General features: G+C 51.9%; 5 protein-coding genes and 1 pseudogene across 5 annotated transcripts; 3 read left to right on the top strand and 3 right to left on the bottom strand.

Moving 5' to 3' along the window:
* Positions 1 to 444: 444 nt before the first annotated feature.
* Positions 445 to 1,238, bottom strand: SAPIO_CDS2584 (putative HAD superfamily hydrolase; the record flags this gene model as incomplete). The annotated part of the gene is made up of 2 exons (XM_016785567.1): positions 445 to 1,069; positions 1,132 to 1,238. The coding sequence occupies 2 exons, from the start codon at positions 1,236 to 1,238 to the stop codon at positions 445 to 447; spliced, it is 732 nt and encodes a 243-aa protein (XP_016644943.1).
* Positions 1,239 to 3,427: 2,189 nt separating this feature from the next.
* SAPIO_CDS2583 lies at positions 3,428 to 5,995 on the top strand (annotated as a pseudogene; the record flags this gene model as incomplete).
* A 998-nt stretch (positions 5,996 to 6,993) lies between these two features.
* On the bottom strand, positions 6,994 to 11,478 carry SAPIO_CDS2582 (Transcription elongation factor SPT6; the record flags this gene model as incomplete). Its single annotated transcript, XM_016785566.1, has 4 exons — positions 6,994 to 7,259; positions 7,341 to 10,971; positions 11,051 to 11,239; positions 11,311 to 11,478. The coding sequence occupies 4 exons, from the start codon at positions 11,476 to 11,478 to the stop codon at positions 6,994 to 6,996; spliced, it is 4,254 nt and encodes a 1,417-aa protein (XP_016644942.1).
* A 3,554-nt stretch (positions 11,479 to 15,032) lies between these two features.
* Positions 15,033 to 15,507, top strand: SAPIO_CDS2581 (uncharacterized protein; the record flags this gene model as incomplete). The annotated part of the gene is made up of 2 exons (XM_016785565.1): positions 15,033 to 15,128; positions 15,181 to 15,507. The coding sequence occupies 2 exons, from the start codon at positions 15,033 to 15,035 to the stop codon at positions 15,505 to 15,507; spliced, it is 423 nt and encodes a 140-aa protein (XP_016644941.1).
* A 761-nt stretch (positions 15,508 to 16,268) lies between these two features.
* Positions 16,269 to 16,993, bottom strand: SAPIO_CDS2580 (uncharacterized protein; the record flags this gene model as incomplete). The annotated part of the gene is made up of 3 exons (XM_016785564.1): positions 16,269 to 16,348; positions 16,481 to 16,728; positions 16,911 to 16,993. 3 exons carry the CDS (start codon positions 16,991 to 16,993, stop codon positions 16,269 to 16,271), a joined length of 411 nt encoding a protein of 136 aa, XP_016644940.1.
* A 934-nt stretch (positions 16,994 to 17,927) lies between these two features.
* Positions 17,928 to 19,053, top strand: SAPIO_CDS2579 (Uncharacterized protein; the record flags this gene model as incomplete). The annotated part of the gene is made up of 2 exons (XM_016785563.1): positions 17,928 to 18,167; positions 18,250 to 19,053. 2 exons carry the CDS (start codon positions 17,928 to 17,930, stop codon positions 19,051 to 19,053), a joined length of 1,044 nt encoding a protein of 347 aa, XP_016644939.1.
* Positions 19,054 to 19,183: the final 130 nt, after the last annotated feature.

The following is a 19,183-nucleotide window of genomic DNA, read 5'->3' as shown; positions in this document are numbered from 1 at the left end:
TAGGACTTTTCTATTTTTTTTTCTTCTCTTCTTCTCCTTTTCCTTTTTCTTTCTCTATTTTTCCGTTTCCCGGTATACAGGGAGTTTTCATGTCATGAGAAAACAAAAATCGACTTTTACAAACGAAGCAAGCATTATACAATGTATTGTCATCAATGAGTCTAGCGTAGGAAGTTAGCCCATGTGTATCATCGTTCCTCGTGAGCCTGCGTGTGGCTGCAGCACGTAAGAGATCTACGATCGAGAAGTGCTTCCGAATAATCTTGTCTGATTCTTGTTCTGTCCAGAGTGCTACCTGGCTGGCTGGCTGGCTGATAATGCGTGTGCTTTCTGCGATGCTAATGCAATCCATCCCTTGAAACTCGCCCTGTCTAACTTCAATCCTGGTCCCCTCCTCCATCATCATATCATATCATCGTCGTCATAATCATCACCTATCGCTCCTCAAGCCTCATCAGCCTCGGCGCCATCCTCGACGCCATCCCCAATCCCCACAAACCCCTCCTCCAAAACCCGAATCAACTCATCCAACTGCTCAATAACCAAATCCACCATGCCACTCCCCGCCACATCGGCGTTATGCTCATTCAAAAGCAGCACGGTAGCAGCCCCCGCATTCCTCCCGCCCAGCATATCATCCATGGAATCCCCCACCATGATCAACCCCGTAGCATCCACCTTTCCCCCTTCCTCTTTCCTCAAGCCCCAACCCTCGGCGATAGAAAACATCCCCGCCGGCCCAGGCTTAGGCTCACCTCCCCATTCCCTCGTAACCACGACGAAATCCCGTCCCTGCAAGAAGCGATCGAGTAAAGACTGTACGGGGCGGTCCCAGTTCCGCGTCCAGATGGCCTTGCGCACGGAGCGCGAGTCGAGGTAGTCCATGAGGGGTTGGAGGCCGGGTTGAGGGCGCTGCAGGTGCATGTAGCGGGTTTCGATGTCGCGGAGGGTCGAGTGGGCTTCAGGTTGGGAGGGGAGTGGGAGGGTTGAAATGTGAGTGAGGATGTCGGTTGTGGGGGGGACGGAGAGGGCGGAGCGCATGTCTTTGAACATTTGGGTTTGGGGCTCGCTTATTTTCGGGTAAGGGATTTATTTTTTGGATTTTTGTTATCGGGGGGATGGGGGACTTACCAGAGGGTGCCGTCCATGTCGAAGACGATGCCTTGGAGTTTTGGCGCATCGCTCTCTCCGCCCTTGAGAGGCGCGAATCTCCGGGGAGGTTTTTGGGACCCCGCCATGGCGTGACGAGGAGGGGAGTGAAGGTATCGCGGGGTTGAGATGAGGGTGGCGGGTCTTGCTCCGGCGACGGATATTCTCATGAGAAAATGATGCCAATTCGGTGAATTTCTGTAAAGGGAGTTCCTCGCGATGAGGGAATATATACCTATTTGTAAAATAGGTCCTTAGAAGAGACTTGGTGCAGTGCGCCTTAGCTTCAAATTGTTTGCAGCTTGAGGTGAGAGAGGAGAGGTCGAGAATGACTAAGACGAGGTGGTGATATGTGGCCCAGTCTTGACAATCCACCTTTGCGCCTTCCCATCGACATGATTGATAAGATTAGGATGGATTCGGGATTCCGGAATATCTTCGTCTGCTCTTGACGTCAAGACTCGCGTTACTGTTTACTCGTAAACATTGGAAGACACAACTCATTGACAGAAGAAATCAATTTATCCATGGGTCGAATCGTTGTCCTCATTATCTGCGTTTGACGTTTGATGAAATACTCGGGGCGTTTATCTGCGCTCTCTCCTTCACCAAAAATGGATTGTCCATGGCCTCTTCCTCCCCGCAGTCGGTGGTTTTTCTGCTGTAACCCTTCCGTATATTTCTATCCCCGGCTCAGTCTCTTCGAGGGAGCGGGTCGCGCCGAAGATGCCGCAGAGACGGATTCCTGCCCAATCAATATGCAATATGCACCTCGAGGATCCATCTCTCCCGCCGACCCAAGCGGTCTGGCTTTAACAGATACCAAGCTCACTCCTGCGCGATGAGATCGCTGATCCTGCAGTATTTTAGACGGCGATGAAGGTGAAGGGCCGGCTGAGAGATGTCATTGAGCGGCAGAGAGATAGGGTAAGATCCCTTCAGGCTGGCGAGCTGTGGTCCAAGACGGCTACTCTCATCCTCCCGGCATGGGAAGAGGTCGACAACCTCATTTCTCGGGCGTCAAAGTGCTACACGACTGCCCATATGCGAAGGCCGACGTCTGCTTTGTCCACGGCCTCCTGGGTAATCGGGAGACTACGTGGACTGCCGACGGCGAGGTCGCGCCCTAGCTGCAAGCCCTTCTCCCACCTAAGCTTCTGCGAGTTCGCGCGCTTACGTATGGCTACAATTCATACGTGGTGCGCAAGACAGACGAACGAACTCGGGGGGGGGCATGGGATGAATCTTGCTAACGACCTGAAGAATGAGCGATGGCTATGCGGTGCCACTTCTCGTCCTCTCATCTTCGTCGCGCATAGCCTTGGTGGACTCGTTTGCATAGAGGCTCTGCTTCCCTTGTGGGGAAATCCCGAGACGGAACGGTGGGGGATCTTTCAATCTACCGTTGGGATCGTGTCCATGGGCACTCCGCATGGGGGAAGATGGATGGCGCCTTGGGCGGAGATGACTGCCTCTATCCTGAGTCCCGTGGAGCCTACAAACAAGTGTTTGCCGGAAATTTTGGTAACGGGGAATCGGCCACCTCGAGACGACACCAGAGGGTAATGAAGCCCGTAGCAATGCCAATACGAACACGCAAGATGATTTGGGGGAGGGTATATTGACTCCACCATCTGGATCATCATGTAAAAGCAAGCCGTCAACAAGTACTCAGACTAAAACTGCCGGCAGCGGAAACCACTTTCCCGTGGATACGTTCGATCGGCGCGGCGTTTGCGTCCTCATATCTAGAAATTTATCCTTCTAACAGCCTACCAGGCATTTGGTGCGTTTGGCTGGCTTCCTGTTTCGAAAGCCGAAGGCGTGTCCCCTCCGCTTCTTTCGAGGTGCTCATAGCAGCGCTCGACCATATCATCTCGAGCCGGCCATACCGAGACCTGGTCTATGAAACGGCACCTCGCATCGAATTCGTACTGGCGACTTAAAATGTTCGGTCCATCGACGTGTAACTGGTCAGCTGATCACAGCCTGCTCTTCTCTATCTTGAACTGAGGAAGCTGCAGGTGCCATGCATAAACTTGAGGGTCTTTTACTGGCTCAGACAAGATCCCTTGCCACATCACCCGCTGCCATTGGGTCGCAGGTTACCTTTGTAGTATATTGTTGGTCTACTCTGTTAAAGCCTGCCACAGGCCCTGCCCATCGCATTTCCCTTCGCCCTCCTCTTTTCTCTCTTTTTTTCTCTTCCTCTCACAAGCCGTTCGACTCCAGGTGGAGAAGGTGATCCTCTGTCCTTGATGAAATCTCCACTTGAAAGATGGCAGCGGAGCGTGAGAATTCCCAGTCTCGGCTAGATCACCGCTCGGGATCGCCCCTGAACTCTCGATCGCACTTTGATGCTTCTACTTCTGGGCCTCGATTCAACACTGAAAGGGGTGCTCAAAGCTACCACAATGCCTCCAGTATTCAACCCGTCCATAACGGCGCGGGCCATCAAAACGTCAACAGTGGCTCCGGTACTCAGAACGCCAACAATGGGCTCGGGTCTCAATTTATAGATTCAAACTTCCATGCGCCGGTATACTTCAATCAAGCTCCACCAAGCCAAGGGGACGAGCGTCGGAGAGAGGCACAAAACAAAATTCTGGAGCGCCTCTATACATCGCCCTACAAGGATCGAAAGGATCGAAATCCAAAACGAGTCCCGGGGACGTGTCAATGGTTCCTCTCCCATAAACGGTTTCAGGATTGGCGCGAAAGCGAGTCCTCGGAAATCCTCTGGGTGTCCGCAGATCCCGGGTGTGGAAAGTCAGTCTTGGTCAAGTATCTCGTCGATGAGGCTTTACCGACCACGGAGCTTACGACTGTGTGCTACTTCTTCTTCAAAGACGACTTCGATGATCAGAAAAATGTGGTTAGCGCGTTGTGTTGCTTGCTTCGCCAGCTTTTCCTACAGAAACGCCAGCTGTTATCCGACGAGGTGCTGGATCGCATCCAGGCCGCAGGATCCAGGATAACGGATTCCTTCAATGAAGCTTGGAGTATTTTCGTTGATATCATGGAGAGAGAAAACACAGGGGAAGTCCTCTGCTTAATGGACGCGTTGGACGAGTGTAAGGACGAAGGACGCCGTAAACTCTTCGGAGCCCTAAAAAAGTTATACAATGATGAGCGAAAACATCGTCTGAAGTTTCTCATCACAAGCCGGCCTTACGTCGATATCAAGCGGGACTTCCGCCTACTACCAGTCATCCATCTAGGCGGAGAGAACGAGGAAGAAATGAACCAGATCTCTCAAGAAATCACTTTGTTCATCCAGGCCAGGGTCGAGAGTGTCGGCCAGCGATTGGAAGTTTCAGAGAGTGATAGAAAGCTTCTACTTCGAGAGCTTATGCGCGTTCCCAACAGAACGTACTTGTGGGTGTATCTCACCCTCGAAGTAGTCGAGACTTCCGTCAAAGCGGACGGAGGCCTCATCAAAAACGTCACTTCCCGCCTCCCACAAACCGTCGAAGCCGCCTATGATAGCATTCTCTCGCGCTGCCCAGATGTCGAAACAACTCGGAAGATACTCCATATTATCGTGGCTACCACCAGGCCACTGACCTTGCGAGAGATGTCATTCTCGTTGTCTTTTCGGCAGCATCATAAAGCGTATAAAGATGTCGAATTCGAGCCCGAGGACCGCTTCCGTGAGACTTTACGAAACGCCTGTGGACTTTTCGTGTCTATACTAGATTCAAAAATCTACTTGCTACATCAAACGGCGAGGGAGTTTCTGGTCCTAAATAAATGTATCAAGGAAGCTCAGGTACCGGGAACTGATTCCTGGAAATTCTCGCTCTGGCCGCAGGAATCCCATAAGCTTCTCGCCGAGATTTGCCTAGGCGCTATTCTCCTGGAAGATGTATATGTTACTATGCGCGGTGCGCCCGGGTACGTCTTTCTTGACTACGCCTTGCAATATTGGGCCCATCATGTCCGTCTCCTGGAAGCCGAAAGAGAGAACGCTTTGATCCCGTCGATAATGAGAGTTCTCAGTCTAAATTCAGAGAAGGGGTATCTCCACAGAATATATCCAGAGATTTGGCCTCCGTGGTTTGATAACTTCTCGCCTCTTATGGCTGCGTCCTACTTCGGACTGCCTGCCACTGTTAGGCATGTGTTATTAACGGATGACACTGATGTGGGAATGCGTGTCCGCTATACGGGCCGCTCAGCACTCTCCCTGGCCGCAGGAGAAGGGTTCGAGGCTGTTGTCGATATCTTGATTAAGTATATAAAAAAGCGACGTATGCGACGACTTTTCCTGAGCCGGAAGAAGGAGATTGACTCGCAGGACCTCCAGAAACGAACTCCGTTATCCCATGCCGCATGGTGCGGGCATCTAGGAGTTATCAAGCTGCTCGTCAACGCAGGAGCCGATATGCATTTGAAAGATAATGTTGGGATGACGCCTGTTTACTACGCTATTGCTCGAGGTCTCGACCTTAAGGACCTACATCAATATCTGTCAAAGGATGATTACCAGAATATTTCGAGAGAGAAAATCGCGAGGCATCTCCTACGAAATACCCCGCGAAACGACGAAGCGTCACCACTCAGTGTCAAGGATTTTGTTGACGCAGGCGTGGAAATATCTTCCTTAGAAGACATTGACAAGGCAGAGCTTTTATATCACGCTATAACACGACGCGATTTAGCCGAACTAGAGCTGCTCATTGAAGCTGGCATTGATCTGAACGTTGTACCGCCCGGGGGACAAACGGCGCTGAGCGAAGCGGCATTTCGAAACGAAACGATAACGATATCATGCGAGTACTCCTTGATGCGGACGCTAATGTGGAAACTGAGGACTTTGACGGAAATACCCCTTTACAAGTAGCTGCAGCGTGGGGTACCGTAGAATCCCTACAACTCCTCATCAGTTCTGGCGCAAATGTAGGAGCTAGGACTCGTTCCGGGCAGACGGCGCTACATTTTGCTGCGAGGAATCACAGTCGGGAGGCAGGGAAGGTCATATCTCTTCTCCTCTCTGAAGGTGTTGATGTGCAAGCTACGGATAGCAATGGGCTGACAGCACTACATATAGCCGCGATCCAGGAAAATCCGGAGCTCGTTAGACTCCTTATTGACGCAGGGGCTAGTCTGGAATCTCAGGATAACTATGGGCGCACACCACTCAATTACATGAGGGACGTTGACTGTATGGCTCAACTTTTGGAAGAGATAACCTGAAACTGTTGGTTACGAGTCAATTTTCTTTTTCCCTACCTAGTTGGTTGGTTCAGATGTTCCATGCAAGCATAGCTAGATGGTAACCTGGGAGAAGGCAGACAATGTCGAGCTCGAGGCGAACCTTGTATTTTTTTTTCCGGCGCCGGAGTTTAAGAAGTCGGGGTTTTATGTCGAGGATATCCCATGACATTACGGCCTTCTATTTATTCTCAAGAAGAAAATCTCATATTCACCTGTATCCATTACACCATCCTGCCGATATCATGATGGCAGAAGGTCGCTAGGCAGAGCCTGAGCAAGGCACTTCAGGACCGAGTTCACGGCATTCTTCCCGGCGCATCATCACAAGTCACCAATGCGCATTCTCGACCTCATCGAGAGAAAATCTCTTCATTTCAAAGTAAATCTAAATTCCATAGCTATTCTACACCGTCCCAAAAACACTCCCAAAAGACAAGAAAAAACAAACCCATCCACTTCAAATCTCCCCTCATCCTCAGCGAAAAGACTCATGTCGCGTTTTGTTCATATCATCTGCATCTATCCTCTCCCCCCGCCGGCCCCCCCCTCTTTCTTTTCCTTCCTCACCCTCTCCAACAGGTCCACAAAGTATTAAACCTCTCCTATTTTATACCACTACCACCACTACCTCCTCACATGCTTTTGCATCTGCAACTTAACCTCATTCTGATGCCTCAGCTTAAACCCGTTACACAACGCCCTCATGTCGGGATACTCCGACCCGAGCATCTGGTACGCGTGCGGGATCACCTTGACGACCCAGGACACGACCGGCGACGACTTGCTCGACTTAAAGCACAGGAAGAAGTAGCCGGGGCGGTTGGTGTCGAGGCAGAAGGCGTAGGTGGAGCGGTTGGGGTTGGCGTCCATGTATGTGGTGAGCCATTTCTCTGTTAAAGGAGTTGTTAGCAAATTTTTTTTTTTTTCTTTTTAAAAGGGGGAGTTGGGGAGGAGTTCGGAGCAACACATACCCAAAGCTGCCCTCGACACCTTGTGGAACTTTTCATGCTGCGTCAACTGCTCCACCTTCTTCACCATAGACTTAACGTGCTCAACAATCAACTCGTCCAAATCCGTATACGTAAACTTGCCGCCGACGCGCAGCGTCCTGCCCACCGAGAACTCGTTCTCCTTCTGGAGCTCGAGCACGTCGAGGTGCTGATACACGCCATCGGCCACCTTCCACGTGACGGCGAGGTGATCGTTGCCCTTGGACGAAGGGCGGATGACGACCTCGCCCACGGGCTGGGAACCGAGGTACTGCTCGGCCTCCATGCCGTTGAAGGGCTTGAAGAGCGGGTGGTTGATGACACGCTGGGCGCGGCCCGTCGTGCGGTCTTTTTCCTTGAGCTCTTCGCGGTCCTGGCGCTCGAGCTCGTAGTCCCATTGTTCGGGGTGGTGGCTGATGGGTTTGCGGTAAGGGCGGCGCAGTGCTTCTTCGCGCATCGTGAGCTTGATGGCGAAGTCCTTGTGGTTGACCTCGAGGACCTTGGCGTTGGTCGTCTGGCCTACTTGCAGCACGTCGCGGACCGAGTGCCGAGCGCTGATCTCGTGGCCTTCGACGCGGCCTTCGACGCCGCAGTCGAGCTTGACGATGGCGAAATCTTCACGAACGACGCGTACGTTGACGGGCACGATCATGTCGCGCGCTAGGCTCTCCTCCGTCTCTCCCGTGAACATGGTGAAGATTTGGATGGGGGTGAGGTGCAAGAACTGCTTCCGAATCTCTTCGTACGGCGCCTGGAGTTCCAATCTTATTGTCTCCAGCGTCGCACGCTTCTTCTGGCTGTAGCTCGACTCGAGCTGCTCGGCGTACTCCTCGAGGATGAGCTCGTTGACTCTTTCTTGTTCTTCCTCCTTGAACAGCTTGCGGACTACCGCGCCTGGGCCGTTCTCGTCGATTTCGGCCTTGACGTCCTCCTCGTCAAGCTCGAGCGCGTCGGCTGCCATCTTACGACCGAGTTCGTAGTCTTCTGGGTGGACACGGGTGTTGTCTAGAGGGTCGGAGTGGGGATCGGTAGGGTCGTACTCGATGTAGAGGAAACTAGCGCAATTGTTCCAGACGCGAGGGCCGACGACGGGGAGTTTCTTAGAATCCGGATCGCCGACAAGCTCGTCTCTGGAGTTGACTACACCACCATTCGCGTTGATGGCCTTCAGAACGCTTGTCGCTTTTCTAGGACCAAGACCGGCAATGTATGGAAGCAAGTTGGCCGTGTAGCTATCGTTGACAGCCTCGTTAATGTCGATACCACAAAGGTTGACCATATCTACCATTGCGGTCTCGAGCGTCTTCATAAGCTTGTCGTGCGGTAGCAACTTTTGGCAGGAGTGGAAGTTAAGCGACGCGATATCCTTTCCGAGAGCGGCGTACTCCTTCATAGGGTTCTGCATGTATCGGGCTAAAGCGAAGCAATACCGCGCAATGGGATGAAGGGACGGGTGATCAGCAACGGCGCGTGTGCTGTCCTTGTACAACCGGGCAACCTCGTCGTTGACGACTACAACCTCTAGCGGGTCCGTTCGATACTCCTTGTCGTCGGAATCGGGATCTTGGTACTCAGGACCCATCAGACGCTTCTCGCCGATGAGACCCTCAACGTCACGAACGAGCTTATTCGTGGCGGCCGAGAAACCACTGATACCAATGACGTCGGGTCTCCGCCTCTGCACGAGCTCTGCGAACTCCTCGCGCTGCTTCTCGTCCCGTCCGAGGTTCGTAAACTTGCCGTGCTCAAGGATCCGACCGTCTTCTTCAACCCAAGTCCAGAATACAGGGTCGCGCATGGCATCGCCCAGACCGTTGGAAAGCACAAGCACTCGGGGGGTTGTTCCCAAGACGAGGCCCTTGGGTTTGATAGGTGCCTGGTCAAGTCGCCTGTAGTATTCTTCACGACATGCGTTGAGGACTTCCTCCTGACAAGCGGTGCGGAGCGATTCCTTGACACCCTTCGTAATGATACGCTCGAGCTTGGAGCACGCAAGATCCAGAACCTTCTTACGCTCATTCCGCCACCTTTGCGCGAGATCACTGAAGTTCTCCGACTCAAACTCCATGTCGAGCTTTTCGCGGAATTCCGAGCGATTCCTCAGCCGGAGCTTGACTTCGATAAGCCCATCCTCTTCCGCCTTCATCATCTTGAGGAAGAGCTCTGGTTGACGGGCGAGATCAGACATCGTCTGTCGCATGAGGTACTTGATATCGTAGTAAGGGTGGGACTCGTCAATCTTGCGCAGACCCTTGTCAGTGCGGTGGCAGTCAATCTCTCCAAGCTGATAGAAGTGCATCCGGAAGAACTTGCGCATGCGCGGGTTGACAAAGAGCTCCTCGGCATACATCTGTCGAGCGGCTGACAGGACCGAATCGCCGGTGGGAAAATCGTCGTCGACAAGATCATCGGCGAGCTGATCGGGATCCTTTGCATCGTCCTCGGGAATAACTTTGCGGCCCTCACCCAAGGCATTCCGGGCCAGCTGGTCAGCCGACAAACCGTAGGAGCGCACGAATCCGTATGCCCTGCTCTTGCGAATGCGATCCATCATGGCTGTCCGAGACCCGGGTCGCTTGGTCTGTTGGCTGTTTCCATTGACCGAGGCTAATTCCCTCAGCTCGGCCGAATACCTGAATTGCGTGTAATCCTGGAGATCCTGTAGCTCTTCCACAGTAGCCGCCTGGGGAATCATATCCTCAAGCATATCATCTTGAACACCTGCGTTCGTTTTTAAGTTATCGTACATCTTCTCGAGGGCATTTCGGCGTTCGATAAGAGATCGAAATTTGATGTCGAGTTCTAGAATGCGCCAAAGGTCGTCTTGGTTGAGGAGCTTCTTAGCCTCGATGATGTACTCGGGCGCATCGGGGTCCTTGCGGTGGTCGGGATTGGGGACTTTCTTCGTGTCGAGAAGGTAGTCCTTTCGATGCTGGAAAACGTAAGGAACTTCCACTTCGTCGACGACAAAGAACTCCAAGACTTTGCCAATGGCCTTCGTGAACGGTGTGTGGGATTCTTGGGGGAGATTCTTCTTGGGCCACATGAGGGCAGAGATCCAGCGAGCCTCCTCCTTAAACTGTTCGCCCGTCATTTGGAGATGTTTAAACAGTTTCCTATCGATCTGGAAGCGCTCGGGCTCGTCGGTGAATCGAATCTCGTTATCGGCATCCGTGAGCAGCTTTTCGGTGAGCTGAGACGGCTCAAAGACATCCTTCAGCTCGATGGCCTGCTCAGCCTGCTCACGCTCTTCTTCTTCCTCTTCGGCCTGGAGGGCCCAGTCGTAGTCCGCACCGTCACCAAAGATATCCTCCATATCTTGAAGGGCATCCTTATCTAGCCCCGAGGTATCGATGACGCTGCTAACACCCTTGTCGCGGGTGCGTGCGACTTCCCTCTCCACGCGCTGACGTTCGATTTCCTCCTCGGACTCTGGGAAATCTTCTTCGATAAAGTCGGCGAATTCGTCGGGCTGAGCTCGGAAGGTCGAGCGGCCGTAAGGTCGATGATCGGCATCTTCTTCGTCATCGGAGAAAATTTCGTCGAGGCCGCGTCTTTCGGTTCGGCGATCTTCATCGTCGTGGTGACCGCGCTTCAGTCGCTTGAATTTAGGCTGTAGAGAGAGAGGATCACAAGGTTAGCCATGCTGTGATGAAGTCGCGACGCCACTGTTTCCCAAATAGATGACTTACCTCTGACGGAGCACCCCGTTCCCATCCGGGCAGTTGTTCGCCGATAAGCTCGAGATCTTCTTCGTCAAGCCGCTCTTCCTCCTCTCGGTCGCGACGTGCGCGTTTCCGCCTTTGTCTCTCTTCGGCTTCCTCGTCTTCTTCCACCTCTTCCTCTTCTTCCTCGTCTTCTACGATGAATCCTTCGCGAACCTGGCCACGGAAAGAATGTTAGAATATCAAATTGCCAAGAATCGCGAAGCGTATGATTGGGCGTGTCGTACCTTTCGCTCCTCCTCCTCATCGTCTTCTTCTTCCTCCTCACTAGAATCATCGATGTGGGCGGTTCTACGGCGACGGGGGGAGCCAGTCTCCTCGTCGAAGGACTCGTCCTCTTCCTCGGAGTCGACTTCGACACGGGAGTCGATAAAACCGGAGATTTCGTTACTCATATTGGACAGTCGGGATGGTCAAATTGAGTGAGAGGAGTTGGGTCAACAATCGTAGTGCCGCCCTTTGTGGGATGAGCTGCCCACTACTATCGTTCGCGGAAAGTGGATCGTGTCGTCGAGAAGGAAAATAGGGAGATCGAACTAAACGCCGCTCAAACGGCAATGCGCTGCAGGTTGGATGAGAAAAGGAGAGAGGGGAAGAAGAGAAGTGTTTGGGGGGAAAGGAAGAGGGTGCGTTCCCAGATATGATGGGAGCAAGATGGTGAGGCGAGCTTGCTTACCTACTCAAGTCCATCCGCAGGATGAATTTGATTTTGGTTGCTGCAGAGAAAAATCCAGCCTTGCTGCTCCCGCGCACGGACCAATTTCAGCCGTGGCAAGTTGAGAAAACAGCAAATTGCACGACCGAAATGGTGTATTGCTTAGTCACCGGATCGATTAGTCATTTACGGATCCATCATTCCCAGTCATTTCAACGGAAGGCGGAGCCCCGCGTTCTCGACTCACCGAAGTTAGAATGAGCGGAATTCGGTGACCAGAAGATTTCTTCTGGTCATCTACCGACTTTTTATCTTTATCTTTTAGCATCAATTTGTGCGCCTGGCCTGCAGGGGTCTTATGTCTAAGGAGCTGTGGATGACGGAGATTACTGAGACGGACAGGCCGAGGATTCTTCGCACCCAAGCTGAATGGTTGAAGCGTCTCGGATCTCTACATTCAGACCCGTCGTTGGATTGTTCAGCTTCATCAAAATTCCATCGACGGTCGAAGATTTAGGAGACGGTCGTCTGACACCGCATCTGATCCCTCCGCTGGAGACCCTCGACTGGCTCATCCCTCTTGTCACTCTGGAATTCTAGCGTCAGTCCGTTCCTGGAACTATCCAGTTTGATACTAGACGGTCACACGGAGTCGGGACTAGGACGAGCCCGCCTCGGTTCGACTACCACGCTCGGTCATCCGTCAATTCGCCCCCCGGGACGCCGGTACTAAGTCGACATCCATTGGGCGTCTGCTCTCCTGCTGTCACGCCGCAAGGAACGTGACTACTCGTTCGTTCCGGGAAGTCTCAACCCGTATGACAACCAAAGTCCCTCCTTGGTTATAGCTTTGGGCACAGTACCACTCTTTTGGAATCTGAATTCCGTTCCTTAGTCCTTACCCGATGAATGGAGTGCGTCCCGAGGGTGGTTAAAAGCATTCGGACCAGAAGACATCTTCGAAGTGAGCTCCACGGCCCCTACAGCCGACGTCCGGACCAGACCTGCCACCAAACCACAGAGGACCTCCTGCAGAATAGTCCAGTGCACCACGCCTGATGACGGCAAAAGCAGAAATCCTTATCTCTACCATACCGCGGCATGAATCCGCGCCGCGACCCACGTCCGGCACGGGCTCATTTCTTTTTGAAGCTTCCTGGTCTCCTGCCCAACAAGAGGGGAGAGCCGGCATGAAAATTTCATTCTGGCCCCCTTCCTGGAAGTCATGCTTCAAGGAACAATGCGGTATAAGGCGACGGGAAAGAACATACATCGAATATTCAAACTGCGCTCCTTGCGAGTAGCAAATTTCCAACATCAAAAACAAGTCCAATATCAGAAACAAGGATTTCCAGCCCATTTTGAACACTCTCAAAGACCTTCCAGCCGGACTGGCTGCGGACCGTTAAAGAGATGTTGGAATTGATGCTGCTTTTGCCTCTGTTCGATGGTAGGAACCTGGACTATCAGGCAGAAGCCGGGAAATCACCTAAAAATCTCAATGGCATGATATTTGTGGAAAAGGGCATTGGGAATCGGGATTTCTAGAAGGAAACACGATCGTTGGAATCAGTGAATCCAGATATAGAAATCGTTCTTTCAATGAATCTGGGAAGAACAGCTAAAATAGAGTGTCGAGGAGGCCGGGGCTGCGTTTTGGCCCACTTGTCCTTGAAGATGTAGGGGTAATCAAAGGTTGCCTGGCTGTTATAGCTGTGGGGGAGCGAGGCAAGTGCGAGGTCAAGTGTAATAAGCTGGCCAAGGGTGCTAACTTAGATGACTGCAAAGCGAGGGAGCCGGCTTCGAAGAGCATGCAGCTGCGGTTGGTCTGGGCCTTCCTGCCAAGGAAATTGAATCAAGTATATTATAACAACTCCTCCTTTGTGGAGGCCAGCACAGCTAAACGATGATGACTTTGAAGAAAATGGTTTCAATACTGTCTAGCTTTTGTAGAGCAAGAGGGTCGGTCAAGTGAACATTGATATCAGCCGCGTTTCATCACTATTGCCATTTAGATGCATACATTAATTGATATTGGTCAAACAAGTCTATTGAAATATCAAGAGTCAAGACCTATGCTCTTCCGAATTGGAGGGAACCCCAACATGGATCACTGGATAGAAAAGAAGAAAAAAGAAACAAAGACGAGAGCTGAATTCTTGACTCATGGTGTCATCACAGCCCAGAAACTAACCCTGAAGTGTGGGACATGAAACAAAGCTTGCTGCTAAGTGTTTGACGAGGACCATCCATATTGATCTCTCTTGTGTCTGTCTTGTGTCTGTCTTGATGTACGGAGTACAGCTTGGGAGAGTGATCAGGGATATCCCACCAAAAATTCAAATGTTTCAAGTCCAAAGGATTAATTAACAAACTGTTTTCGAACTGGATCGAAAACCGGAGTAGCAGCAAGTCTCGACCTAGAAAATCTAGACAATTCCACAGGCCAGGGTGAGCAGGTTGCCTTTTCGCCCCGTCATGCATATCTGCATCTCCCTGCGAGCATCAAGCCAATCAAGGTGCGCGAATAGGCTGAGACTGCCGCAACCAGGAACATCTGCACTTTTTGGGACCCAACGCCCTGCTTCCTCGAGGAGGGGACACTTTACGCGTGGGGACGCGAAGTTGGCTAGTCTGAGGCGAACACGATTTTTTTTTTCCTCATTTATTTGGGCATTATTTTTTTCCCCAATTATGGCATAAATCACATAGGATACCCTTCGGAGGAGACTAAAGGAGCGGGGGAAGGGTGCTTTTGAGGTGCAGCTCTCAGGGAGAAAGGGGACCATGTCCTCCAATCGACCAGCGTCGAGGAGGCCTTTCTCTTGGACAAGAAGAAGAACGAAGGGGGGAAGCAGTAGGGCTGGCAGTTATTCCTTTCTTCTGCCTGTTGTTTGGATACTAATGGAAACCAGGAGGCATTTATATCTTGCTCGTCGAGGCGAGATGATTACTCCTGAGATTCTTCCCTTTTCTCCTTTGTATATCAGTTTGTTCTGTTCCATTCTAGAGTTTAATCGGTGGTCTTTGTTTTCAAACGAGTTTATGAGTTTATGAACTTTACCTTTCTTGCCTTGCTTGGTCGCGGATATATATTAGTTACCCAGAGCCGTTTCTGTCGCCTTTGCTTTTACCGCAAGTGCTTTTCCCTCCTTGTCTCGGTGCACCTAAGGTTCTACAGCAAGACTACATACGAAGTAGCCGAGTATCAAAGCGACTTTTGAGCAGTCGTCGAGATTCTGCGAACCTTGCCAAAGACCTCAACTCCCTCAACCTCCCTCAACCTCACCGAAAATGACGAGAACACGCTTTCCAACAAGACTCATCCTCACCCTCCTCGCCCTCCTCACATTCTTCCAACCAATCCTCTCCTCCCCCGTAACCCAAACCGTATGTTCTCCTCCCCTTCCTTCAAAAGGAGCCGAGCTAACAGCCTCATCAGACCGAACCAACACCGACCCGACCAAAAGCAGCAGCCGCCACCCCACAAAACACATCCATGTTCTGGCTCGACTACACCAAATCCTACGACCCCCTCGCGCCGGACCCGACACCAGCGCCGGTGCGAGCCGAGAACGCGGGGAAGGAATTCGAGTTCGCTCAGACGACGTATTATACATGCATTACGAGGGGCGGGAATGAGCACTGCGGGTGGCATGTGCCTATCTTGTGGGTTGCTGAGGCTGGGGCCGAGAAGGGGAGGAGTGGAAGCGGGTTGTGGGGAATTGTGGCGGTTTCTGTTGTTGTGATTTTGGCTTTGGCGTTTTAGACTAGGGATGGGCAGTGGTGGATAGCCGTAGATATTGCCTGGGTGGGGATGGGACAGGATGGGGCTTTCGAGGCCCTCGGAGTAGATGAAGATGTATGACTAGATGTTGATGCTTGTTTAGATACCCACGCTGCTGGTCAGCTATACGAATGACATGAACACGAGAACTTGCCAACTTGACTCGACTCTGATAGAGCCTCAAGTCCACATCGAGACCCCACAGCATCACATAAAAAGACCTTCCATGTTCATAGCACATCAAGCACGGCGGAGAGAAGGGACAGTGAAGAAAAAAGAAACCCAGTACCATCCTCATCAAAAAAGTCAAAATCAAGCCGTAACACCTTGATTCATGCTAGTTTTTGTTATTGACCGCAATCGAAACTTTCCGAATATTGTCCATCCCTGCCCCGCGCCACCGAATCGACGTCTTTTCTAATAACAAGTCGGGTTTTTTGTTTTGTGTGTTAAGTTCGATTCCTTTCAAAGGGGGAAGAAGGGAAAAGAGGAAAACGAGAGGAAAGGGACGACTAGGGTCGAATAAAAACCGGCCGGGAGAGGGGTATGGAGGGGCGAAGAGACTCTATCACACCATCAAGGAACAAAACAACAGCGTAACAAAAGACACACCACCGAGGTAGAGAGTAAGTGAGCCCTTAGCCGCCATTCCTCCCCTCCCCCTCCAAAAAATTCCTCCCAAACACCATTCCCTTTTCTTTTTCCATCCCCGGGGATATCGTGAAGAGGTGGAATCGAGTTGTTTATTTGTCCTTCTTCGCCTTGGCGCCCTTGGACTTGGCGGTGCCGCGCAGCGTCTTTTGTCGGTTCTTGCGTTGCTTGCCTGTAGTAGGGAGAGATTATCAGTCCTCTGCCCCAAAACACATGACCAATATCCATTCCAATATCCAAGTTCCCGATTCCCTTCGTAAATAGAGAATACGATCGTTTCCATCAGATGAGGGGGAAAACCTACGCTGTTGTCGGGAGGCCCTCTCGGGCTTGGTGGCCAATCCGACGCGGACCAACCGGTACTGGGGCTCGAACTTCTTAAGAGCCTCAGGGGAGTCGTAGACGAGGCCGAAGCCGGTAGTCTTACCACCACCGTACTGGGTCCTCAGGCCAAAGACGGAGACCTGTTCCTTCGTCGCCTTGTACATGGTGGCGAGCTTCTCGCGGAGCTCCTCCTTGGCGATGTTGGGGCGGTTGGGGTGGAGGATGTCACTATTGAGACACAAAAAAGACGTTGGTCAGTCAGGGGGTTCCGGCAGAGATTCGCGAGATCCTATGGCCCCAATTCCGACCGATGGCCTCGATGAACAGAAACATAGAAATATCCTCCATATCCAATCCATCTCGAGCCATCGATCGGGAACAGCAACCGACAAAATGGGGTTGAAACTCACACGACCATCTGCTTGCGGCCAAGCAGAGGGTTTCGGATGAACTTGCGCGTTCGGAGCGTAACGGGAGCGTCGGAGTCCGCCATCTTGAATTATGCGAATCTGGTTCTGCGTTGACGGCGAGAAGGAGTTCGGTTCGTGAGGATGGTGGTGAGGGTGGGTGGTGGTGGGTGTTATTTTTTTATTTCGTGGTTTGGGTGATTGCGTCGAATTGGGGCGGATTATTGTCAGCGCGGGCTGCTGGTGCTTGGTTGGCTGTGTGGGTACTCTGTAGCCCTAATGGGGATTTGCCTAATTTTTTCCACTGCACTTTTCTCGTTTTTGCGGGTCTTGGCTGGGGGTGGGGATTTGATGGGCGTGTGGCTGGTGTAGGGTTGCACGTGAGGATGGGGGCTTGCATGTGGCGTTATGTGCTGAGGTACGAAGTACGAAGTATCTTCAAACCAGTTCGCGACCCGCCATGTCTGGACCTGATCCAACGATTTCCACCTTGATGCTGAGTCCTCTCACAGCACGGAGGTTTCGAAGTATCAGGCCCAAGGCCGTTTCAATTCTTCAAGAGTTGCAATTACACCTTTAGTTGTGTGTACTACTGAGAACCGAGACATGGAAGGCACCGCGAGAGAGTTCATCGTGTACAAATGATTGCAGTTTCCCGTTTGGGAATAGCTTCATCCTGGGCTTCGAAGACGGGTTTATGGGCAGCTGGTGTCAACTGGATGCTGAGAAGGGAAATCTCTTTCACCCCACTATTTATTTACTTGCCTCAGTCGCTCCATCTAAATGCCCCTCACCTCCAGAAGAGGGAACATTGTCGCAAGGTTAGAGACGGCTCGATGGACAATCGCTTCAAGAATCGCACTACTCTACGGTTCCTTGATGGAGAAGCTCTAGTATTTGGGGGGTAGTGTAGTTATCTTTTCTTTTCGTAGCCCAGGCTCTCCAGACTCGAGTCAGTCAACTTTTTACATGGCTCCATTATAGCAGAAGTGAAAGGCGACAGCTGCAAAGCACCGAATCATGGCGTATGCCATCGATGGCCCTCTTGGGCGGTTTTGCCACCAATACCTCCAACTGGAGATGAAGCTTGACTATCCGGACGCGGACCTCTTGCGACAATCAAGCGTCCAGGAAGCTCTATACGAGCATCTCTTCGCCGACGGGGCCGTCCCGTTCCCGCCTCCGCATAGATACCGTCTTCGAGTTCTGAAGGACCTTCTTTCGAGGATAGAAAAGAGTATCAATGACTGGGAGGAGCAGGTAAATTAACACTCCTCGTCTCCCATAACAGTCGATAAACCCGTCGCTAAAAAATGAGAAAATACTTCCCTTGTTGATGCAGGGGGTGTCAGACAACTTGATGGAAGCCTTTGCGGAAATGCTAGACGTCCCCGTACCATCTGAGACCGAAGCCGTCCAGAAAATGGACTACGTGACATACTACCTGTCACTTTTAAAGTCGGAAGAGAACCCCGAGGGCGACTCGAACTCTAGCGCAGTAAAGAACTGCATCACTGTTTTCGAATCCCGTGGCTTGCTCGCCACGTCCGGCACGACGGGAATGCGAACGTGGGAAGCCGGTCTCCACCTGGGCCAATATCTTTGCACCGCTCCGGAACTTGTCAAGGGGAAGCGCGTCCTCGAGCTCGGCACCGGAACCGGCTACGTATCCGTCCTCTGCGCGAAATATCTCGGGGCTCAAAAAGTCGTCGCAACGGATGGCTCGGAGGACGTCATAAGAGACTTGTCGGATACCATCTTCCTCAACGGGCTTCAAGAGTCGGCGAACTTTTCCATCATGGAGTTGGTATGGGGAAGGGCGCTCCTCGGGACGGAAGACGCGGAGTGGAATGGCGGCGAGGAGATTGATGTCGTCCTCGGGTCGGATATTACATATGATTCCAGGGCGCAGCCGGCGCTCATCGCGACGCTGGGCGAGCTGTTTGATTTGTTTCCAAAGGTCAGGGTGATCATTAGCACGGCGGAGAGGAACGTTGCGACGCTGAATAACTTGCTGGGGATATGCAAGGCCCAGGGCCTGTTGGTGGATTTTATCGATTTCCCCACTCCTACTGCTGAGGAGCAACAGGGGCCGTTCTATGATACAAGCGTTCCGATTCATATCGTGGAGATTCGGAAACAATGAGGAGAGAACTCGATATAGAGCTATCCGGCTAGACCCAATACAACGTACCTGAACAGACAGTGGACCAGGACTGTCTCTTTTGACATGGATTGGCAATTACAATGGTTATTATACAAAATCGTAGGTCGTT

This window comes from Scedosporium apiospermum (assembly GCF_000732125.1).
Source record: "Scedosporium apiospermum strain IHEM 14462 chromosome Unknown SEQ_SAPIO_0086, whole genome shotgun sequence".
Classification (NCBI taxonomy): Eukaryota; Fungi; Ascomycota; class Sordariomycetes; order Microascales; family Microascaceae; genus Scedosporium; species Scedosporium apiospermum.
The sequence above is the reverse complement of the archived record's forward strand: the minus strand, read 5'-3'. Positions and strand labels throughout refer to the sequence as shown.